We start from the raw sequence: 25,096 nt of genomic DNA on the forward strand, positions 1-25,096 counted from the left end.
TGAAATTTTCAGGGCCAAAAGGTTCTATACCGATGATTTGAAGAGCAAGAAAAACATTTTTAGAGCTCTTAACAGAGTTGTCGGCTCTAAGATGAGCTATCATAAGACTCAATACATCTTACTTGTGATTTCATCTCAAAAACAAAACCAAAACAAATAGAGCCTAATAGCTAATTATAATAACTTCACTTCATCCAAAAAGGATGAGAAAAGCTTGAACAGTCACGACAAATACATTGATGCTGCTGCTATTCTTTCAATTTAGCGTGATCCTTAAAATTTTAATGATGTCAGTATTCACAAGAGACACAGGCACAGTCAGTGTAATGCACATCCCTGCAAAGATTAAAAACAAAAGACAACGCAGTCTGTACTCAGCCTTTTATACAGCTTTAAAGCTGTGTGTGTGTGTGTGTGTAGGTGTGTATGTGTGTGTGTAAAGAAGGGAGCTGAGGTAATGCTGGCACAGAGGTCTAATCCATCACTTCAGCACCAGTTCCAAATTCATTCGAGGACAGACAAGCTTCCTCAGAGGAATAAAATCTGTCCGACTTCGCGGGTGGAACCACTGATTCACGCAGGTTTTGAAGGCTCGGCAAGTGAATGAACCTGTAGCTGCAGAGCCACCGCAACTTATTTCTTATTAACCACTCGAGCAGAAGAGTGTCAGGAGACCACCAACCACTTTTAAAATCCTTTTAGTTTTAAGTTAAATAGTGCCAAAATGATCAGCTGCCAGTTGTTCATCTGTTGATATCGGCTTTCACAACAGCTGATAAAGGCAACATTTAAACAGTAAAGACAAGAGAAACACCATTCAACCCTGGTATGAGTGTTGAGTAAATAATAAAAATTACAAAAAGTTTGGTTTGTGTCCAAAAAAGAAATAAAAAGAAATTTAAGCATTTTATATTATATTATATTTTTAATTTGGTTGCTTTATCAAGCGACAGCTCAAACCTTCGCTAAAGTTTCTGTACTGTGTGCAAAATGGAAGACAACCCTCAGTTTTAACTTAATATTATAATCTTTGAGTATTACAAAGTTAAAGCCCATCATTAAAGCAGAGGTTTGTGACACGGCTTGATAATAAAGTAAGTAAGCAAAATAATTCCGTTGTTGTGTGCAAACAGGAATAATGTATGCTTTCTGCAGAACGCTGAATAGCCACGTTGAAGGAAAAAAAAACCTTGGTGATTGGCTAATAATTTTGATTCAGAATAGACACCATTTCATCTGAACATATAGTATAAACAAGTATGAACATATTATCAGTATAAATATACTGTTGATACAAAAGGTGCAAACAACGTTTTAAGATGATTTGGGGTTTTATCACAAATTACGACATTAGGGTATTGGGTTGATAGGTTGCTCCACCCCCCCCCTCGTAAGGTGCTTAAAGGAGAAGCCTTAACACTCAAGCTAAGGTATCAATCAATAGATGCCTGTGAGCCAAAGAGTAAGCAATCAAAGTCAAATATTCAATCAGCATAAATGCTTAGCTACACAATGTGCATTAGCAGCAGCAAGCATCTGCTGCAGAGTCATCACTATCGACTCTGGGCCCTTCAGTTAGTGCCTAAGAATTGCTGGGGTTGGTGGGCGATGCCGTGTTGTCCTTAGAAGTCAAAAAGAGGGTTAAGAAGGTGAAGTGACATAATAATAAGGGAGTCTACAGGCGTGCATCAAAGTGACTGGACCACAAAAATTATAGACATGTTTAAATGCACACAGAGTGTAAAGGGTAGTAGTACCCAAGTTTCCCAGAAAATAAATAAATAAACAAGGAAAAAAGACACTGAGAAACCTCACAGATGTTTTGAGTTTACTAACCAACAGGTGAGCCCACATACCCACACTTGGCTTCTAAACTAAGTTATATTTGATCATCAAGCAGCTGAATACATTTAAGTCTGTCAGTGAAAGTGAGCCATGCGAGTCGTCTTCCCCATCAGGGTGAGACAGGCTCTCCCTCCCTCTTCTTTGCTCTGTGGACCAGCCAGGGTAACCCCAGCAGAGAAAAACAATGAGATAACAGGGGATATATGGTACTCGGGCAGTTGGCAGTTCTCATCTTTTCCAGCAGACGATGTGAGAAAGGGAGACTCTTTGTTGTGAGGATTAGGTGGCTGTAAACCCATTCTGCAGCAATGATCCTGGAAATGCTCTCATGACACAAAACAGTTTTTATATTTTTAACTGTGCAACTTTCAATACTTGATGCTCACTCGTTGTGTTTTGTCTTAAAAGTAGTTCAAGTATCTTCCAAATACTTTACCTGCATAAACTACAATGTCCTTGACTTTGTACTTTATGCAATAGGTGAAATTCTTCTTCAATCCTCTTAATAAAAGGAACTTGGTCAAAACATTAAACCTAAATTGAGCAATGTAGTCACTGTGCTAACCATTAACTGTTGTCAGACATTTTTTTTTTTGATAGACCTCATTGTCATCCACATGTTCTATATGCTTTCTGTTGAGGGATTACTGAAGCTGAAATCATAAAAATTGCAAAACTACTTCCTCCAACCAGTCTTTCCCCTGGCCTTTGTTGGGTGTTACGATGACTTCATGCCAGCGCATAGAGCCGTTTCATTCAGTGCATCTAACCTGCAAAGCACACAGCTGACACACCTCTGCACAACAAATAAGTTCACCTGGACCAGATTACAATTAGGATTTTAATATCTAAGCCATTGAAGAAATTAGAAGAAGCACCTTCGGTATCCTAAATAGGACAAAATGTCGAATCAACTACACTAATGACCATCTGTGTGATATTCATAAGCTGCATGAGTATGTACATTAGCTTATATGTAATAAATGATTCATCTCCTCAGAGACCCCTCACTTCCTGGCTTAATGCTACTGACAGAATCCTGGTGCCACTGCAAAAACTGTCATCTTTACTGTCATTGTTTGATTGGCTACTGTTCACGGGTTGGGTAGCGTTATGCTTAAATGATTACAGTTAAACAAAAAGCTCAGGGTCAGAGCTTGGGCAGCACAGCGGCATGTCTTGGTAAAATGTGGGCGGGGAAAAAATAAATAGCGTTTTGTGTATATAAGTGTATGAAACATCCAGAGAGACAGCAGAGGACAGAAGCTGCAGGCTTGTAAATGACACCAAAACGCACTTAGTCACTCTGTTTTTATTACATAATTATTTTGGTACAAACATTAACCTGGTAGTGTGGCACTGTGTTGGGATTTACTCACTTAACAGAAAATTCGCCTGCATTTGTCCTTAATTTTGAACACGACATGCGCTCTTCAACGCTACAGAAAGATTATATTATGACAACAACAAAAATTCTCATATTTCAGGTTTGTTTTTCCTTTTAAAATCTTTCAATAAGAGACTGCCCGGGGTCTTTCCCTGACTCACAATGGGCCTCCGGGAGGTACAACTGCTCTGCATGTAGTTAAGGTTATCTTACACCCACTGGCTACTTCATTACCTCGGCCATATTGACATGATAGCATCACACCGTTGCTGTAGACTTCTTGGCTACAGAGCCATGATGTGAATCTCCTGTTCCACCACATCCCAAAGGTGCTCTGCTGCACTGAGGTCTGGTGACTGCAGAGGCCATTTGAATACAGTGAACTCACTGCCATGTTCAAGAAAACAGTTTGAGATTATTTGAGCTTATCCTGTGGCAAATTAGCACACTTGATGCAGCCATCAGAAAGTGGGTACACAAAGTATACCCACAAAGGCTTGGACATAGTTAGCTATAACACTTCTATTGATCACCAGGGTGGTCTTCTCCTGCTACAGCCCATTTCTAAGGTTTGCCATGTGTTGTGTTTAGAGATGCGCTGCTGCATACCTTGGTTGTAACAAGTGGTTATTCAAGTTGCTGCTGCCTTCCTATCAGGTCAAAGCAGAGTTGCATTGCTCTGAGTGGCTGATTACATATTTGCATTAACATGCAGTTGAACAGAGATCTTTTAAAGTGGCCAGTGAGTGCAAGTCTGCGCACTTTCCTGATATTTGTTAAACAAAAATGTATTTAATTCTTAATTAAATTAAGTCCAACTTGGCTAAAACAGTTTAATTTCAATACTGGTGATTTTCCTTTGACGGAAGAATAAAACTGCTGCTCTCCTTAACTGAAATTATACTGTTTATATATAGAGCAATAATAGCAGCGGTTGCCAATTACACATCATTTTTCTAAACCACGAGTGGGTAAAATAGGGAAGCAAAGATGCTCTTTAAAATGACCTTGTGACACAAGTGATGCAACATGAAAGGAAGTGACACCGACCTCGTCTCTCCATCTTGTGATGGGTCTAAAAATTTGCAATGACGCCAGGCTGATCACCAGCTTGTGCCTTCGAAATAAGTTTATATTTTCCAGGAAACAGAGTACCACTTCACGCCACTTAGATTTTCTCTATATAAGGAATGATCTATTCAGTATCTGCAGTATCCGATGGCCTTGAAACGGAGCAAAAAATAAATGAGCTATTGTCCCCAACTGAATACAGTGGTGGCTCACAAACTGGTGCCACAGAAACACACTGATGGCAGACACACAGAGAAGCCACTATAGAAGCAATGTTTACGTCATTATCAGCGACTCTGGACCTTACACACACGCACATTCACTGTGACTCGATGTCACTACAGCGTGCACACACAACTACTGCAAATCTAAGGCAAAATATACCAAAAATCAGTCTTTGTCATCTAGTTCTCAGAAATGGTTCAATTTAGACTGCTTGTTGTCAGAAATACCAATTTTTAATTTTTGGAATTTATATTTTTTAACACCTCTAAAATATCGATCACAGGTCGTAATGAGCAAAACGGAGTTTAAACATCTTTAAAAGCTGAAAACTCATCCACGCAGCATAAAATCAGCTACTACCTCAACAGGAAGACGTTCATCTCTTTAAAAGCAGTAACAACTATAAACTTCAGGGCCTTCTACATCTAGAGTGTAAAGGAAGAATTTCAAACGCTTGTTGCATCCTAATTTAAAGCAGCTCTTTCACAGAGTAAATCCTTTAACTGGGCACCCAGCTGGATGTGGAGCTAGGGGAGAAACTGTAGGCAGGAAATCCGATCTTGCTGTATTCCATGTCCGAGAATCCGGGAGCAACACTCCCCTGATTCATCCTCCAGAATTTCGAGGGCTAGCAGGGGGATAGGATCCTTTTCAGGTTGTATTGCAAGTGAGCTAACAGCAATCTCTTATCGTGATCTTCTATGCACACATATAGGTTTACACAATATTCATTTCCCACAGGTTTCCCCCCCCCACAGAGTCTTGGATGAGTAGCAGAGCAGACTTCTGGTCTATACATCAGCTCATTTATCACCTGAAAGACCTGAAATCTGGAGTGTGTGTGCACGCTCTGTAAAAACATTACTGACAGTTAATACACAGTTTGGCCTAGATTGTGTCCAAGTCAAGTAGTGTGCTATTAAAAAGGCCTGCTTTGAAATAGGAGAACTGTCAGCAAACCATCTTCCTGTTATGAAGTGGGAAACAAAGGTAAAAAGAAGACAAATACATAAGCTGCGTGAGAAACTTCTTTTCATCAACAAAGCCAGAACAGGAGCCACGAGCAAGAATCCTATTTTTTTTCCTCCCCCTTCTCTGCAGAGGAACTTCATTAATCACTCTACCTTTCCCGTTAAAATCTGAACCACAAGTCATAAAGCAAATGTTCAGAGCGGCAGCAAACGATTGTATTGAAGGCTCCAATACAGCCCTGAGGAAGATGTCCCGTGGTGGTCTAATAGTTTCCTGGCAGTATAAGTGGAGTCCTCCTTCAGAGAACAATCAGAATAGTGTTTGAAGTGACAGGGATGATTGGAGGAGGGCTCGGAGAAAACGAGTAATGAAAAGCAGAGGTGGAACTAACTCCATCCACATGTACAGATCACAGAGACAAAGCCCTAAATGAAATCTTGTGCTGTAAGGGAGTAGCTGGCCTTTGATCACACATGAAAGGTAACAAGGTCACAAAAATGTTCAGTCTGACATACATTTAATTAGCAGTGTCATGTGTCTTACCAGGAGTTCGTCCATGCTGGTCTGGCACTTCTCCAGGTTGATGCGTTTAATAGCCACCTTCTCCTTGCGTGGTATACAGTAGGCTGCTTGAACCACAGCTGTGGCCCCACTCCCTGAAACGCACAAGAAAACAAGTTATTAATACCTTGATCGGTCATTCTTTCAAAGGTGGGTCATAGTTCATCTCCCCGGCAATGTTTTTCAGCCTCTCCCGACGGATGGTGGCGTTTTCCAAAAGTTATATGTGCCCTGAAAACTTCCAACAGAAGACATCAAAGAGAAATCCTAATCACCGTTTGATACACATCAGCCATCTCCTTTTTATTTTAAGCTCCTTCCAGATGTCTGAACTCTTTACCCCGACTCTAACGGTGATTCAAGCCACTCAGTGGAGGAAACTGTCCTATAGTAACTTTTATTTGGGATTTCATTGGTTTTGTGATTGATTTGTTTTTGTTTTGCTGTCATACACAGGTTTTTATGTCTTTATCTTCTGTGTTAAGCACATAGAGTTTATATGTAATGAAATAACCGATATATATATCCATGACAGAGCCTTCACCGCCTGAGAACGAACCAAAAATGTGGCTCCATCACTCCATTAGACTCGCTGCCTCTGATTTTCAGTCCAGTTCTTATGTAATTTGGCAAACCTCAGCCTTTTCTCCATTACATTTCCTTAATAATGGCTTCTTGACTTCCACCCATCCACTGAGACCATTTCTGATGAGGCTTTTAATGCTGTTTTATGCTCGTCAAACTGTTATCTTTGGCATTTTTTCATAGATTAACTAAAGAAATAGGCCGTTTTTGTGACGGGCTGCTAGTAACAAAGCGTCTAAAGATACAGTTTAAATTGGTTCTTGGTGAAGTTGTCCGTTACGTGTAAACACTGGTTAATCCTTTGAGTTAGGTGACTTTTTAATGGTTAAATTACTCACAGTAGAGTATTAATTATCTTTATCATTTAGTTATTGTTTTTATATAAAGTATAAAGATATAAAGACTGGACTGAAAATGAACTACTGCTGAAGACCACTTTGAAAACTACAAGAAAATCTGGTTCCTTGGAAGCAAAATAAAAAGAAATAGAACGGTGGCTCAAGCCTTTTGCACAGCACATCCAAAATTCACGGCTACCGCAGGATAATAAACATAACTTTTATCTGTTACCTCAAATTCCTTCAGAGTTCAAGAAGGTTAAACCGTGTTATACTCCGACATGTCATCCAAATTCTCTTTGGTACGGCTTAACTGTTTTTTTCATCAATTATGAATCCGCTCATGCAGATCCTCTCTCATGAAGCAGGCTTGATCGGAGCCAGTGACTGCTTGACCTTATATATCCTTAAGAGCTTCATCCCTGACAAGTCCCTTTTTTTCCTCTCCCTCTTTGTTTTTTTTAACATTGCTCTATTACTGAAGTGAAAAACCAGGGCTTACAGAGCAGAAACTCTAGCTGGCAATACACAACATTTTCAGTGTAATGCATACGTTAAACCCTTACATCTGTTTAGCCTACTACTAATCTGATGCACAATAAAACAAAAAATGTAGATTACAATCTGAATAAAGTTTATGGCAAATTAAACACAAGTGGGTGATCATTATCTTGAATAACATGATACTTTAGGACTAAAAGCATGTAAATGTTCCCCTGTATAGTGCGCAGTAATTTCACTGCCCCCTCACTGCTCTCATTTAGCACCAAGCACGCGCAAACAAGGTTGCTTCCACAAGATCTCTCGTGTATAAGTGACGCCTGCCAATGCAAGTAGCACATTCTCCTCTTGCAACAGGCTTTGGTAAGTGAAGGAGTTAGTGGTGAGTTGGCCCACTCCCCCAGTATGCTTTTTCTAACCTCTAGTGCCCTCATATTAAGCTATGCCCAAATATTAACAAAGTCCTCATTGTTTGGAGTTTTCATTGAGACTGTTGTTTATAGAAGTTTAAAAAGGGGGCATATTACAGGAAAAAACCCCAACTCTTTTCAAATTAAAAACTAATGCTCTCCCTAATGACATGACAGACATGAAGTTAACATAATCCAGCTGTTTTTGTTCAAGATATCTGCGTATTTCCAAGCTCTGTACAGGATAAAATGGCAAAATCTGTGGATCCCAATTTATCCTGTACAAGTTTCTGTCGTAATTAATGTATCTGCCTTCTTCAAACCAACAACGCAAGGTGGAGCAAAGGATGTGGTGACTGAAAAGGACAAAAGAAAAAAGCGATTCCAGCTGATGACTACTTATCAAATTATTGCAACTTCAATAAAATGTTCCCATCAAATGTTAATCTGTTACCTGCAAACATTAGAAAGTTACAATATATGTTTTCTCTGTATTTTAAACAACAGTGGCACAGAGGAAATATTGCTAACTAAAAGTGCTTGTCCTCTCCCCACCTCTTTCGCTGCCACCCCTCCATCCCTCTACAGCAGCGCTCACTGATCTTGAATACACAAAATATGAAATCCTACTTCCTACAGGGTGGGTGCGATCTATTAATTGTAACCTCTTCATAATGTGCGGTTGTCCTTGCACAACTCTGCACCGTCCAAGTAATCATGGATCGCTCCACCGTTGAACGCTGGAGGGGTGGCTGAACAGTGCTGTAAATGTATCCTCCAGCCCCTCCCGACCCCTCCACTCCCTGCACCAATACCAAACAAACCTCTGGAGGCTGGCCAGTGATGGGAGTTCAGCCCCTGGCAGAACCAGAGAGAGACAGTTTCCCTGTACACAGTGGAGTGTAAATTCCTCCACACAAACAAACAGTGAGTCGTCAGGGGTGGCTGGACAGGCTGGAGAGCATGTGTGTGGAGAGCATGGAAAAGGGGAAGGCTGTTGGGTAAACAGCAGGCGCGGTCAAAGGGTACCAAGAGCCACCAGGACATGTAGTCCAATTTATCAGCTGCTATTTGCAACTCCCCCACCTTAGCACAAAGTTTCACAGAGCAGGCGTGTGTCTGCTACGTGTTCATTTAAAGGATTTTTAAATACCTCATCTTTTAGTTTCTAAAAAAAAAAAAAAAAAACATAAATTAAGTAAATAAACTATGATGCACACAGAGGGAAATGCAGAAAATCTCATTAGGTAAAAGCCAGCAAGCTAATAACAATTTGAGAAGAAGTCTGACCTTATTATGACTCACTGAATACAGCCAAGTCAAAAAAAAAGAAAAAATCCAGATCTTACAAAATAAGCCTCAGTCACATCACCGTCATTCTTACAGACAGCACATCATCACCAACCTTTCTCCCCGAATGAGAGAGAGCACACAAAAGAGCCATACTCACAAAAGGCAAGCACTGCAGTAGTGCCAGGGCTTTGAAGCATCTAATCTACTAAGCAGTCTGGCACAGATACAAAGGCTGCAGATATAAAGCAGTAGTTTTTCTTCTTCTTCTGTTCCCCCCCCCCTCCCCCTTTTTTTGTGCATTAATTAATAAATAAATGAATCAACTTTATTTACTGTCAAACCACATAAATGAAAACAAATACTTCAAAAGTTCTGGCTCAGATTTTTTTTTTCTATTTCCAGCAGCACAACAACAACAACGACGACGACATTTTGCTTGCTCTGGAAGTTGATGGCAAAATTAAATTCATATATTAAGTTAATTCATTAGGCGAAATCAAATGAAGACGATCCAGCCGGCAGCTGAAAATGTGACATGTTGACATGGCGTTACGCTACCTTGGTTATTTCTATGCGTTTTCATACGCATATAGATTTAATAGAAATCAAGATTTTTCAGGTGTTGTTTTTATCTTTTTGTCTGAACTGTAGCCAAAACATCTAAAGAAATGACTGTATGAACGCAGTTAGAGTGGGGATACTTCTTCCTGGTTTCCAGTAATTAAGATCTATAATTACCCAAGTGCTGAGTCAAGAGGAAGCATCCCTACAGATTTTGCATATACCAAAGGGTCCATTTACTGTCTGAAGCTGTCTGAGTCTTAATTACCATCAGAGGGAAGTTTAAGATCATTCATCACATTTAGTTTTAAAACACGGTATGTGCAACAACCCGCTTGCCTCCAAATAGCAAGTACAGCTGCATACAGCGTGAAAACAACTTGTGTAAGAGAAGCATCTTTGGAGAAGGAAAAAAAAAAAGAAGAAGAAAGTGTTTTCAGTAAGCATGTTTCCTCAAAACAAGTTGAGTTTGGCATGGCAGCATTATACTATAACCCTGTTATTTGTGAATGACACATCAAAGTTTATAGATTTTTTTTGGGGGGGGCAACAGCATTTACCATTTGAGTCTAAATACTGTAATGAGGGTTTAATGAGAGCCAACATACAGATCATGGGGTCAGAATTTTTGTAATTTTGCCACTAAACAAACAATGGCCAGTTGAAGAGCAGACTTTCAGCTTTAATTCAAGGGGTTTTTACAAATGTTTTGTTTTAACTGTTTAGGAATTACACCCATTTATATATACAGTCCACCATTTTCACAGGCACGACTAGTTTCGTGATTACCTGAGGCCCATTTCCTTAATATCTGAAGTGGATGCAAAGTGTTGAGTTTTATCTAATAGCCTTTCACTGCAATTTTAAATATGAAGCCCAAAGAGATGTCAATGTAAGTGAAGGAGGCCAGTCATTAGACTGAAAAATCATAATAAACTTATCAGACAGCAAAACCAGTGGCCAAGGCTTGAAAGAGCACAGAAGACAACTAAAGTGCATGATGACAGAATTATTTCCATGGTTAAGAAAAATAACTTCATAACGTCTAACAAAGTCAAGAACATGCTCAAGGAAGTAGGAGTAACATTGTCAAGGTCTAAATTCAAGCGATGGAATGTAAATACAGAGTGTTAAACAACAAGGTGCAAAGCACAGGTTACAGTCAAGGACAGATTAGACTTTGCCAGAAAACATCTTAAAGAGTCTGCACAGTCCTTAAAAAAGTCCAATTTAATCTTTGGACAGATGAAATGAAGGTTAACAATATAACTGGATGGGAAAAGTATCAAGAAGTAGAGAAACAGCTCACGATCTGAAGTATACCACATCATCTGTCAAACATAATGGAGGCAATGTTATGGCTCAGGCACGTATGGCTGGCAGTGGAACGGGTCGGTAGTGTTTATTGATGATGTGACTGCTCCCAGAAGCAGCAGGATGAACTGTGAAGCATACAGGGCGACATTTTCAGCTCAAATGCTGCAAAATCGATCAGAAAGCACTTCACGGTGCAAAAGCGACCCGAGAGTTTCTCAGGGTAAAGAAACGAGCACGAGCAGGTCAGTCGCCTGATTTCAACCCAACAGAGCACTCTGCTCAGTTGTTAAATATACAACTGAATGTGGAAAGACCAAAAAACAAGCAGCAACTGAGGAAACGCAGCATTGGATGCCGTCCATAGTTTTTAGCCTTTGGGCAGTGATTGACTGCAAAGGATTTTCATCCAAGTATTAAAAGCAATTTTTAAACATACAATTATGTTATTCTGTCCATGAAAGTGCAAAAAGTCAATTCAAAATGTTTTCCAGATGGATGATGTTTTTGTGGTTTCTTATTCTCACCTGTACCTATGCGTTCTCTGTATACAAGTGTAAAATAGCACTTGTATACAATACATCCTAAAACTCGATGACATACAAAATAATCCAGCTTGTATGCAAGAATACTTTATGATGTCACGAAATAAGGCCTGAGTCAATGTCTCCCCTTTTCAGCTGTGGCCTGCAATGTGACAGCGGCTCTCTCACCATATCTTTCCTGCTCTCACCAGGCCATTTCAGTGCCTGACGTCAGTTGTCTTTTATTACATTTCTTCTGCATACCTGGCTGACATTCCACAAGTTATTCAAAGGTACAACGAGAAATGTCACACATGACTAGAAACTGCACCGGTCCGGCACTTACAGCCTTTTAGTGCATATTCCTCTTCCATGTTCATCTTCCAGCTTGAACTACTTTAAAAACTAAGGCTTAAAGCCTTAAAATGGCATTAAATTACAGAAATCTTAGCCTGAGGTTGGATCCTGTTGTGGTATCTACTGAAGGTTTTTTTAAAGCCATCTAAGGGACAGAGCAAGCATTAGGGAGGAAACATGGTTGCTGGTGGATACAAACACTGGAAGCAGAAAGTTTCCAGTCTAGATTTGCCAACATGAATGATCTAAATTATGATCCAGGATCGGAGAGAGAGCTGTATTATTTTCCTATGGACCATGTCCAGTATGATCCAATGCTTAACAGAGGGAGAGAGTGGGTGTGAACCATGTAATAGCAAGTCCTCTTTCCCCAGGGAAGTTACAGAAAACAATAGCTTCGATGGGCACGCTGTGTATACAGAGCCATCCTCGACGCAGGAGCCTCTCAGCCGAGCAGAGAGCTGTGCAGCATCTCCATGAAAAGAGACCATTTATACAGTATCTATGCAACACTTTCTGCTAGGATGAGGACTAGAGGTGGGTTCAGAGGGGAGCCTGGCTTGCTCCTGCTCTTATCTGCAGTAGTAATTTAGCTCCACTAATGAATACCTGAGTGCTACAAACTAAAGAAAAGCCAAGCCAATTGGTCCGTCTATTGAAAGTCCATCAGCAGCGAAGAAGTCAGCGTCTATTTTATTAAATTAAAAAGAAAGTGAGATGAGGTTCTTAAAGAAAAAGGCCTGTGATTTTCCATTTTCAACCTTGTAATTGCAATAGCAAGTCGCTTTGGTTTTGTCTCAAAACAAACAACCTTAAGATTTAAGTTGGTGTCATGAGGATTTTTCTGTATTTCCTGCCTGACGTTTTATGAAACAAATGATAAAGAAGACACTCAGCAAGTTATTTCACAATGACATGAAAACATATATGTAACTCCCGAGGGCAAGACTGAATGTGGGACTTTGCTTTAATGTGATTCCCACTTGTGCTAAGAACATAAGAAGTCTTTAAGAGCGTAATCGTGGACTAAAGAAGAGCATACAAGCTTTGAGAATAGAAAGGGAAATTTAGCTTTTTTAAAAGAAACCAATAGCTCTTCTCATGGTTGGTCTCAAGAGAGGAAATTGCAGCATCTTAGATCTTTCCTTCAACTTTTAAAAGAGAAAGAGAGAGAGAGGGGACTGTAATTTTGAAGCTGAGGAGGAACAGGAATATTCTTGTTTAAAGTGTGAGCCCGAGGATGCAGCCTCACACGGATGGTTATCTCCTTAAACTCGATGACATGCAAAGTAAACCAGCATGTTCAGATTTAAGGGGCACAACCTGAAAATAATCTGAGGGGACAAAACTAAGGCTCACTGTACAACCGCTTTCTGAGGCCAAGTTAATAATCGGTTCAACAATGAAACAGTCTCACTAGTTTCAAACTTTTGTGAGCAATTTTGTGTTAAAAACACTTCATAGGAAAATACAGCAGAGCTGATTGCTGTACAAGAAGGGCTTTATCTTTGTGGGCATGCCAAATTTCAGGGCGTTATCTTGCGTGGTGACCCGGTACAAATTTTCCAAGAAACTGGGGAGGGCACAACTGGGTCAAAGTTAATTTCAGCTCTTTTAAAAATACACAAAAGGGTGCTTTAGGGCTTGTAAAATTGACCCTCTGTAAACATACAGATTCCCTGTAGAGGAAGCATGCACTGCCTGGGCAAAAGTGAACCAGAGGCACAAATGAACCCGTCTGGGGGAACAATACTTTGCTTATATTCTTCACACTCTTCTCCTCACCTTCTCCCTTTGAGATTTATTTTTTTTATTTTTTATTTTTTAAACAAAGCCAGCCCAAAGGTAGGACAGGTCATCTATTTGTGGGGCTGGACTTTTCATAACTACACAAGTGAAAGCTCCTCATTAAGTCATCCTCTTAACGCTGCAAGGAAAGGTGAAACAAGCCTCCAGGAATTTTTTTTTTTTTAACTTTAGAATAGTATCAGAGGAACAAGAGCAAATATTAAAAGATTGTTGCTTATGTTAGCCATGAGATTAGTATTGTGAAGCCCTCTAATACTGACTGGTCCTCAGTAAACGCTCTTGCAGTGAATTGACCCAACTTTGAGGACTACAGCCTGCAAATTCTGCCCTGTCATCATCATTATTATTTTATGTATTTTTTTTTTTAGGAGGGGGGCTTTTAGCTCCTGTGTTTAGTGTATTACAAAATGAGATAGGAGTGAATAATAACACAGTGGGTTTAAGTTTTAGCCTAGCTACAGTATCTTTACATGGGTTACTTTTAGTTGCCCCACCCCCTCCAAAAAATAACTTTGTCACTTCTATTAAAAAATAAATAAATAAATCCTGCAGGTTAAATGTGACACAATTAATACTATTGCTATCCACAGATACGGCGTCCTCTAGCTAAAGTCTATTTATGAAAGTATCAAGCTAGCTGTTCACATGTATGAAGAGCTGCTCAATGAAAGCAGTTATTTTCCAGAACGTAGACTATAACGTTATTAACGTTCGTTTACGACTTCGTCATAGCCCCAGCGGACGGGGTCATCGCTCTCGGGGGAGGCATTCCTCTGACTGCCCAAGTCACAACACCGCCCGGCTAGAATTGGCCAATTTACCAAAGGCGAAGAACTCAACGCAGCTCAGGAGAAGGAGGATGCCTTCTTTCTGTTCGGTTAACATCTGAATGGTACGAGCTTGTGTTCATCGTCCTAACCCCTGCGTTCAGAGAGAGCTCACGGGGAAATTCAAACTGACGGTTTACACGTAGCTAACAAGCTAAGGATCACATACCAATCACCTCGTGTAGCTCGTAATCATCTTTGTTGATGGACCAGGGTTGGGAGCTCAGGTCCTCCGACATGGCTGAGGGATCCGCTGGGGCAGGACTCTCTGTGTGTAGAAAGGTGGCGAATCCAAAAAGCGGGCGTAAAAATTAGTCAAAGTAATCCAAACAGGACTAACAAGAGCGACACTTCCCCTTCTTTGCGAATCCTGCAGCACTCCTGTCATTCCCAAAGTTTGACACTAGCCTAGCAGCCCCGCCTACCGCATTCCTACTGAGAAAATGTGACCCTTCCTGGCGGACATATTGAGTGTGGCACACTATCGATGCTGAGTGCTGCGGTTCGGAAAACTGCCGAAACAAGCCGAGTGCTTCCGCCACACTTTTAATGGCGGATCCCACGCGACATCGCCCCAGAGTGTGCCCTTACAGGTTTAGGTTCAACTTATTACCTCAATATAAACCACTTCTTTTCCACTAAAATTAGCACATTATGCTTCTACTGATTCATCATATAATATAGTTTGAATGGCGTACAATGTGAAAACATCAAACCACCAAGCTAGGCAACTGAAACACCTGACAGGGAAAAGTCAGGGATTAACATTCTCAATGAGCAGTCTGTGAGAGGAGGCATGTTTCTCCAGCAAGAGCCTGCCTCTGATTGGACAGAACCACGTATACTGCTTTCTGATTGGGTGTTCGTGCGTTTACTGTAAAGCGTACACCACAGTTTTCCTTACCGCATTAAATTAGAGACCTCTGGTGGTTTATTTTATACCATACAGGATTTGCACAGTCACAACAAATGCAGGGAAACTAAAGGTATATTTCATTTTATAGTTCCATATTATTAATTTTTTATTAAAAACAAACAAACAAACAAACAAAGACTTTGAATAATACACCACGTTAACTTTATTCGTTTATTTAAAAAAAAACAACAACATTATTTTAATTGGTCTAAAAAGAGCATTTTAAAAACACAAACTCAAAAGTAGAGATCCCACAGTAACAGAATTGCTGCACAAAAAGGCAGGTGTCAGCTGTCAGTAGAACTGAACTTGTGAAAGTATCAGAGCCAAAACAGTTCTTCCTCTTTAAGCTTCAATTTCATGAACAAGTTTGCTCAAAAGAGGAAGTGGCAAAAGAATGTACCCTTCTTTTCAATGCAACACACATAAAACACAAAATAGGGCCACACAAAACCCCTGTTAGAAGTGGAAATCTCATAATATGATAATGACTCTGTGCACTGAGAACTTTGTTGCTACTGTGCAGTCTCACTTTCATAATGACAGTGTGCAGGAATCTGTATCGTCTCCAAAGGAAGTGCAATTTGAAGCAGTAAAATATATACATACAGTGTAATCATGAGATTCCTCCAATGTTGCATTTGGCCACTGTCCAACATAATCTTTTAATGGAATAACAAAAAGGCACTTTGAAATATGATTAACCACCTGCTCCACAGTTATGGCAGCGACAGAGCTTTGGCAAGCCGAGTCCAGAACCAGGCCTGCGTGCAAGGCCGGGTGTAGTCACAAATGGTGAGGAAGCGTAAAATGCTGGGGAAGGGCTTTGTCATCGGCTTGTAGATCACTGGAATCAGGCGTTTACTTCGAGCTCCTGAAATAGAAAAAAAAGAATATAAATGATTAAGCTGCATGCATAAGCCAGAAAAATTAAAACAGGGTTGTTTAATATAAAATATTTATATATGTGTGTGTGCATTACCAGGACAAAGGCTGAGAGCAAACTTGGTCTGAAAGTCACAGGCATCGCTGTTGAGATATTCATCAGAAATCACCACCACCATCCGTTTACACCTGCGTGCAAGGTCACATATTATAGTCAGTTGCAAAAACTGTGAGAGCAAGAAAACAGAGATTTCAGGAAACACGACTGGCTGAGAATTGGATTTCTTCTGTCAGGTGACTTTCAATATCTGAATTTCAGATGAAACTGACGTTAGTTATGTCTGGCTTTCTAAACAATCTCTGAACTTTCCATTTCTACATTTTATCGACACGCACAGGCACGAATACACAGATTATTAACCAAACGGCAAACAAGTCTGAACCACATCCTGCGCTAGTGCATGCTTCATGACTGCGCCTGTTGGAATTCGTGTTGCATCTGACTAACAAATGCAAAATTGAATTGCAAAAAAACAAAAAAAACAAAAAAAAAAACTGTAAATCAGTATCATGTAAACTGCTTTTTTTGGACCATAATGACCTACTTGGAGTTTCAGACTCACACCTGGCCCCATAACGTCATTCGCTTAATCACTTTTTCAAAACTGAAAAGACCAAACAAAAACCAGGTTAGTAAATGTGTCAGTGTCCCACCTCTTCTCGATGAGTTCACTAGTGATGGTCCACACGCAGGAGCCCGGGAGGACGTCTCTGTCGAACACACACAGTTTCAGCTTGTAGTCCGTCTGCTCCAGCTCACGGATCATTTCGTGGACGAACGCAAAGTCGCTCTGGCAGTAGCAGATGAAGGCATCAAACATCTCGGGAACCCCTGGATTCAAAACATCTCGATTCAACTCAATGGTTAAAGTTTCACACAAACACACACACAGAGGGCCATTAATCAGAAACATCTCGCATCACTGACACAACATAAAACTCCTAGAGCAAAGTACATAAGAATAATAAGAAAACCACAAGGCTGCGGAGGAAACAGGAGCAGCGAGGCCGTGTAGCAGTGCACGATTAGTGCTTCAGATAAATGGTCAGATGAAGAGACAAGTGACAAGTAGGAGTGTTTTTTTCCCCTGTGATAGTTTACCACAGAAAACACCCCCGAACAAACAAACAGCTACAAAGTCTCGAAGTTTCGAATATATAACAGATGAGTCTGTGCTGTTTATTAAGGAAAAAAACTATAATAAGTTGATATTAATAAGTATTGTGAATTTCGAAGGACGCCTACATTTACAAAGTGAAGGAAATCATTATGCAAATACAGTGATCGCTGATGTAGCTGGTTAAGCTGCAATCAGTTAAAACTAATGCATATAGGGCTGCAGAACTTAACCATATCAGCCAAATGTAGCAAAGAGAGCTTTTCAGTGACAGTGGCAGTAATACTGCACCGATGCTGAAGATGAGCAGATTAGAGGACATGTGCTGAGTCATTTACGCTGTCTTTGAAGCGTTATTGTTAATGCTAATGGGAGGTTCTTTATAAAATATTTCGACATAATGTGAGCATATGTGTATGCATATATATTATTGTAAGTTCATACAAATGCTCACCTTCAGGGTCATCATCCACAGTGATCCCAGACCTCTCAGGGGTGCGAGGGACACAGCTGTCGACCTCAGGAACCTGGAGCGGGGGTTCAGCTTTCTTTTTAAGATTCTCACAGTACTTCCGGACATCCTCATCTGGGAACAAAACGGCGCAAAACCGCACACATGAGCGCAAACATGCAGTCAGTTCAGGGAGATGCTTTGGGAATGTAGGTACAAACGCAGCAGACTCCATGTGATGGACATATAGCTGTGTTTAAACTCGGTTATTACACTAACGCTTACGCATTTGGGCAAATATTGCGAAAGATACTCTCTTAGTCACGAGTGTAAGATCTATTTAAGCAACATTGGAATTCATTGTTAATAATTTCCTGAACCAGGCGACAGGGGCAAGGTGGGGTACAAAAGCAAGCATGCATTAAGAATAAGCAGAAGTTATGACCGGTCCTAATCAATGCAACAACAAAAAAAATCGATCCTAATCGACGACAGGCATTTATTTATTAAAGACAAGTGGATCTAAGTGGAATGGCAGTAACGCACTTATCAGTGGTCGCAGATCCTCCACGATGTCTTCTCTGTCCAGCTCCGAGAGCATTGACAACAACTTCCCCACTGACGTGTCTGTGCTCCGGGCCTGCCAGTCCTCCAGAACCGTACAGGTTGGGTTTTTGGACACTTCGTAGTTCTTTATTTCCAGGTAGTTGAAGCCCATGGCCTCTGCGAGCGCCATCCAGTCCGCTGCTACCGTGTGCTTGGGGTTCAGATAAAGTCCCAGCTTTTTCCTCACGCTCATGTTTAGCGCAACGAGAGGAATCTTCTCCAAGTCAACTTTCGAGTCGGCGCAAGCCATGTTCCAAAAGTTTCCGGTTAAGTTAACGGAGTTTTTTGTATGAGTAAGAAAGACTAAACATTATAACGATAGACGTGATTTGAAATGCTGTGTTGTGTCGGAAGTCTACAACACAACCTACCTGACTGAGGAAGTGAAGTCTTTGCGCTGGAGTGCGTCACAGACGGGGGGAGGAGATGTGTTATGTACCAAGTGGAGCTAACAACCCAAAGTGCGATTCTTTTATTTTTAAAACACCGACATTATTGTTATTACTATTACAACTGCGACCACAAGAGAAGAGAGCTTGTCAAGGATAAATGAAAGTTCTCACAGGAGCGAGCTCCACTGAAAATAAATAGACACGCACGTTTTCTGTTCCCGTTTACTCTCATCTGTATAGCTTCTCAGAAAGAGCGGACTGACTTCCTTGCTCTGATAAATGGAGGTCAAGATTTAGTGCATCAGATAGCAACTTTAATATAGCCGTTTTGTAACCATCACACATAAAGCAAAAACAAAGTATAAATGCACAGAAAACCTGCAAGAACAAAGTAACAGTAATCTGTTCAAAACATCATATGAGGTCATTGCAGGTGATTCTGAATCATAAAAAAACCACACTGTGGTTTTTCACAGTGGCTGCATAGCCGGAAACGCAGCGAAGGATCCATAGAAGGCCCTCGATGTGGCAATTTTCTACAGAACTGATGGCCTGATCGGTGAAGTTAAAGCACCGTAACATGTGCTTCCTCAAATCCTCATTCTTCAGCTTCCCTGAATCAATACATCAATGTGCCAGACAGATTTTCATGGAAACAGTTCAAGATTAAATCAGTGGAGCGTCCACGTGTTCACAGGTTCTTGCTTCTGGAGAAGTAGAAGTCGATGCCTCTGTCCCGATGCTGTTTGGGGGTGTGAGACGGGCCTTTCTTTCCTCTTGGTGAAGGTCCTGTGCCACCCTGAAGAAAAGAAAGAAAGAAAAAAACTTTTTTAAAACTGTATAAAAGAAAATACACACAATTAAAAATAAAATAAGGAAAGAAATGTAGAATTTGTTTTTAAATACATCTGAGGGATGGCAAGATATTTCACTGGGTAGAAAAGACACAAAAACAATGTTATGTCACAAATTATATTAACATTTTTTTATTTTCTAAAACAACACAATGAAAGTGTCGACCTCTTCTGATTTTAATAAATGAAACACTTTAAGGGGAAGTGTTTCTCTTGTTGCGGAACTGGTGACAACGTGACAAGGGGCCCCAAATAGACTGGAGCAGCAGACGCTTTTCTATTTACTGAGATAGAAGTGTATATTATTATTTATGGAAAGTTTAGTTTAAGTTTAGATAAAGCTGAAGAGTAACATGTAGTAATATCTGCCAGATACATGTAGTGGGTTAAAAGTGCAATTAGGCCTTAGAGCTGTAGTAGATAAGAAGTACAAGAACTAGAACGTACAAACAATAGTGGAGTAAGTCTATTTATATCTAAGCGCTTTTATTTGCAGCAGTTATGGATTAAACACTAATATAGCAGCACTACACAATCACACTAACTACGTCCCCCAGACACCCACCGCTTTCTTGTTAATGTGTCTGCTCCATTCAGGTGCCATAACAATGGGAGCAGGATAGGTGTCGCCGAGGGTCACATGAGCGTGGGCCAGCGCAGCGTTGCTGAGTGACCATGGTGTGTGCACATCACCTCCTCTGATATTCTGCAACTCTGGAACCCACTGTCGGACGTAATCTCCCTGAAAGACAAACGCAAACCGATGAGTCAAAACTGATTTCCTCACATTTTGCCCTATTTTTAATCTCAATAATAAAGCAGCAAAGCCTGCACAACAGGTGACTCAGCAGTTTTGTCTTGAAGCGCAAAAGGTAAAGTTTTAGACAAATGTCAAAAGGAAATGAAACGGTGTTTACTTCGTCAAACGTACATTATTGTCATAGTCGAGGCCTTGTTTGATCATGTTGAACTTCCTGTTCTCTCTGGGGTCATTTCCAATCCCAGCGCTGTACAGCCAGTTACCATAATTGCTGCAGACATCGTGGTCGATCTTTGTAAGGAACATTTAAAAAGATGAGTTTTGTATTAATATCTGAATATTATATTCTTAAACAACTAAGCTTTGAAATAATGTATAAAGATAATAAACAACTACTGCTTACCAGAAGGGACTCAAACCACTCAGCTCCCATCCTCCAGTCAAGGCCCAGATCCTTTGTGAGGAAGCTAGCGACATTTTGACGCCCCCTGTTGGACATAAAGCCGGTCGCTGCCAACTCCCTCATGTTGGCGTCAACAAAAGGCACTCCGGTGCGTCCCTCTGTACGTTCCAGTTGCACATAAATTCACCTTTATATTCGTATACTACACGTACTGTTTCAGTTCAAAGAATAATTCATGCAGGATGAGTGAAGAGCACAAACCTTTCCATGCATCAAATAGCTTCATGTCCTTTTTCCATGGCACAGATTTGTCTTGAAGTCCTGAGTTGAAGTCACAGTGACATGAAATATACCTTTTCATGCAGACAACAACAATAATAATAAAAGTAACATAAAAACATCATCTTACTGTACCTTTGACCTGAAAAATCCTATTTCCGTACTTCACACTCACAAACCTGAAGTAGTCCCTCCACAAAAGCTCAAAAATTACCCTGTAGGACAGCAGGGAAGCTCATCAGATAGGGAAAAAATAAAATATGACAAATATAGATTTTCACATATCACCAGCCTGTGTGCTCACCAATATGTGCTCTGATTAGCTGTCCGCTCCTTCTCGTACTGCTTGATCTGATGATAAATATATCTGGGTGAAATGCAACCCATTGCCAGCCTGCAGGATACCAAAGCCGCACCATTAGACAGAATCACGGGAATTACCTCAATGAAATATTAAACTCTATGTAGCAAAGTGGAGCAGAGAGGCAGTGATACATTTGTACTCACCAAGGTGAAAACTTGGTGGAATAATCCACACCGATTAAACCGTTACGAGTCTCTTTGTACGTTGCAACTGCATCCTTTAAAACAGACATCATGGAGGATCTTTAATAGATCATCTGGGATTTTTTTTTCTCCATAGTTCTCTAAACAGCAGCTAATGTAAAACACATTTTGCACTCACAGTGTCCCAGAAATAGTGTTTAAGTCTGGCCAGGGCGTGACTCTCCCCACCACTGCAGGGGAAGGCTGAGCGAGGATCAATCACAGGCTCTGGAAGGGGAAAAGCGTTTCATGATTAGGCTTGAATCATAAACACATAGAATAAATGCGCGGACATGTGTCTTGGTGGATTGTTCACCTGTCTGTTGCAGGTCCTCTGCTGTAGGAATGGCTCCTTCCTCGAGGCCTGGAGGAAGGGGATTTAGCTTCTCTGGGGTTGAGAAGACTGGCCTCACCCTGCCCTCGCTCTCCACTGCCTTTCTGAACTGAGTGTACACATCGGGAAGCCTAAAAACAGAGGGAAATATTACAAGGCACTTCTTAACCTGCAGTGTATCTTTCACAAAAAGGGTAGCTTCCTCTCTGTATCTGCTTTCACACCTGGACATGTGGGGGAATGGAAGATCATCTCTGTGGTACAATGTAGAGCCCCAGCAGGTATGAACTTTGACCTTCATCTGTGCACACACATCTTTTACCCTTTTCTCCACATTCAGCTCTTCTGAGGTAACCTGTAGAAAAAGCACATGATGGTGAAAACCACGCTCCAATGGCCAGACAGCACTTTTGCTGTTATCTGTAATATGAGAGAGCACCTCTTCATGGAAAGCCACACTACTGACAGAGCCCAGTTGCCTGATGAGGTCTGCAACTACTTCCTCTGGCTTACCCCGTCTCACCACGAGATTGCTGTCAAACACACACACAAAATAAACACAGAGACACATATATAAGCCTCATTCCATGCCAGGCAAGCTGCATCCTGGGTAGAGTGCTAGTTGACAGGAAAAAGTGATGGGAACAGTGTGTGCAGAAGCAATGCTAATATAAACATAACCGCTGTTAAGTCCAGGTGCGTCCTGATCCTGTTACACGTATCAATTCAATCCTAGAAAGCCAAGGCCAGTGTCTTCACTGAGTTAACAATAACATGATAGAAAAGTAAACTGATCTCTTATAAACCTTTCATAGAGACTGTGAGTTAGCGACAGTGTAGCAAAGGCGAAACTTGACAGTGGGGTTAGGTAAAGAAAAATCTTGTGAGTGATAGTTTTATTACCTGCCTTTGCTGATCAGTGTGTTTCTGAGGTCTCTGATACTCTCCAGTAAGAAGCGCAGACGGAAAGGCCCAGTCTTTGGTAAGCTGTAGTTGTAAGTGCCCACATAGTGTCTGGGGTCCAAGCAGTACAGCGGGACTATGTGTTCAGCGTTTCTTTGGGCCCAGTGGAAAAGCTGCATATCGAGCATACAATAAACATACTGCAGCAATTATGTGAAACAGCACATTTGATTTTATGATAGAAACACCTTTGACTATTGATATGGATGGTAGAGGTGGGCTTGTTTCTGTCCTCCAAGTAGAGTATGTGACTCACTGAATTGTGTTAAATAAATACATTTTGTGTGCTTTTGCATTTTTTTCTATTTGCTGTTGCTTTCTTAAGTTGCTGTACATTTAACCACTCAGTACCACCCTAGATATGGTTTACTTTATAAAAAAAGAAAAAAAAGAAAAGAAAACCTAATAAACGAAAATTGAATTTAATATTTAAAATTCCCTGAAAGTTAGCAAGCATGCTCAATGCTTTTGTTTTGGGGGGGGGGGGGTTGGTTCAGTGAAGAATATCTCTAACAAGTTGATTTGTTCACATGTACCCATCTTAATTGGTGGGGTAGGTGCGGTTTTATATATATTTCTTTTTTTTTCTTTTTTTAAATTGTAACTAGATGTCACAAGTTTGTGGAAGCTTGTTTCCACCACCGGGGGGGAAATGCCAGGCAGAACCAATGTTTTCTACAGTCATTGGGCAGAGTCCAAATTTGGAATTTATTTTCGAGTAAGTCGAAGTTTCGAGATACGTAACTCGAATTTTTAAGCTATTAAGTCAAGATACTAACTCGAAATTTTGATTTATTTATGCAGTTTTTGCAGCTACGAAAATAACCTTAGATAGTGTTAGATTCTGTTACAGTATCTAACTGTATCTAACAGTTAGATACTTAAAACAGGATAGGGGTTAAAAAGCAGTCCAGTTTAAAAATTAAAAGTGTGTAATCATTAGTTTTGGGGAACATGCTTTTATTCTGGAGGTCTTGTACCGGTAGTAATACCGCTGTAACGTGGCTGCAGGCTATATTGGAGTTATTGTAATTTTAATGTCGACGTTAACATGTTTAAACAATTTCTTTAATGTCGTCAACAAATCAAATAATTAACATGCGAAGTAATCGTGTTTTTTTTTAAAACATTTAAGTTTAACAACGTCGCACTTTTTTCTACAAACTCATGTTCTTACCTCGTTGTCGTGGAGACGCAAGTCGTTTCTTAGCAAACATATTACTGTACGGGAGGAAGACATGTTTGCTTTGTTTCCACCACAGCAGCAATAGTCTTGTTTTAAGCACTGAGGAAGAGAGACCTCGGTGTCAGAGAGTTGTACCTCCCGGGTTAGCGTCAGTTGTCTCTTCGGCGGCTCCTCTCTGGCAGTCACGTTTTCAGACACGACGTTACAAAACGGCAGGTTTTGTAAGGTGGTTTTCTAACAGCTGCTCCGACAGTGTTGGTGTTAATCGTTTTTAGTCAAAATTATCTAACTATTTATATTGTGTTATTTTCAAATTAGGCTTTATACTGACATTTTAAAAAATAAATCATATTTCGTATTGTCTTTGGATAACTAAGTAGTGTGTTTGTGTGTTGCCTTTCCTTATACAGTCTTATGAAAATATGGTCCTAACCATGAGTTTGCAGAGTTGAAGAAAAGCTATTTTATTGAGTCTTAATTGAATTGAATATACATACACAATTTTAAATTACATCCCATTTTTTCTTTAAAACAGAGTTACCATGTAATAGGGATGTGTCTGTTATAACTATTATTCAGTTAGACTGACATAAAAACAACAAAGTAATAAAAACGTAAGGCACAATTACAAAACGTTCAGTCATTTAACCGAGCCTCTTACAAATGACGTCACAAAACCCCCAGGTGTCTACACCCATAGCCAGGTCCACAAAATAATTCATAAAGCTGTTCTGTAATATATAAAAGTACATATCAACAGCTG

At 40.4% G+C, this 25,096-nt stretch overlaps 3 protein-coding genes across 4 annotated transcripts in view; all 3 read right to left on the reverse strand.

The window, feature by feature from the left end:
• oxsr1b (oxidative stress responsive kinase 1b) overlaps positions 1 to 15,131 on the reverse strand; it is a 43,859-nt gene extending 28,728 nt beyond the window's left edge. For both annotated transcript variants that reach the window (XM_005912313.3, XM_005912312.3), the window contains exons 1-2: positions 14,750 to 15,131; positions 6,044 to 6,156 (exon numbers count right to left, since the gene is read on the reverse strand). In XM_005912313.3, the coding sequence (XP_005912375.1) occupies positions 6,044 to 6,156; positions 14,750 to 14,819 (183 nt within the window). In that variant the 5' untranslated portion in view covers positions 14,820 to 15,131. The remainder of the gene's footprint in view (positions 1 to 6,043; positions 6,157 to 14,749) is intronic.
• A 510-nt stretch (positions 15,132 to 15,641) lies between these two features.
• myd88 (MYD88 innate immune signal transduction adaptor) lies at positions 15,642 to 19,022 on the reverse strand. Its single transcript, XM_005912314.3, has 5 exons — positions 18,557 to 19,022; positions 18,014 to 18,145; positions 17,096 to 17,273; positions 16,479 to 16,570; positions 15,642 to 16,370 (listed from the first exon to the last, which is right to left on the reverse strand). The coding sequence occupies exons 1-5, from the start codon at positions 18,864 to 18,866 to the stop codon at positions 16,216 to 16,218; spliced, it is 867 nt and encodes a 288-aa protein (XP_005912376.1). The 5' UTR covers positions 18,867 to 19,022; the 3' UTR covers positions 15,642 to 16,215.
• Positions 19,023 to 19,265: 243 nt separating this feature from the next.
• cry-dash (cryptochrome DASH) lies at positions 19,266 to 24,815 on the reverse strand. Its single transcript, XM_042220123.1, has 14 exons — positions 24,325 to 24,815; positions 23,088 to 23,260; positions 22,624 to 22,717; positions 22,409 to 22,539; positions 22,167 to 22,315; positions 21,990 to 22,078; positions 21,812 to 21,885; positions 21,609 to 21,698; positions 21,440 to 21,519; positions 21,287 to 21,346; positions 21,026 to 21,183; positions 20,794 to 20,913; positions 20,428 to 20,604; positions 19,266 to 19,807 (listed from the first exon to the last, which is right to left on the reverse strand). Exons 1-14 carry the CDS (start codon positions 24,385 to 24,387, stop codon positions 19,700 to 19,702), a joined length of 1,566 nt encoding a protein of 521 aa, XP_042076057.1. The 5' UTR covers positions 24,388 to 24,815; the 3' UTR covers positions 19,266 to 19,699.
• Positions 24,816 to 25,096: the final 281 nt, after the last annotated feature.

This window comes from Haplochromis burtoni, unplaced genomic scaffold (assembly GCF_018398535.1).
Source record: "Haplochromis burtoni strain Fernald_Lab_line unplaced genomic scaffold, NCSU_Asbu1 Contig_1, whole genome shotgun sequence".
Classification (NCBI taxonomy): Eukaryota; Metazoa; Chordata; class Actinopteri; order Cichliformes; family Cichlidae; genus Haplochromis; species Haplochromis burtoni.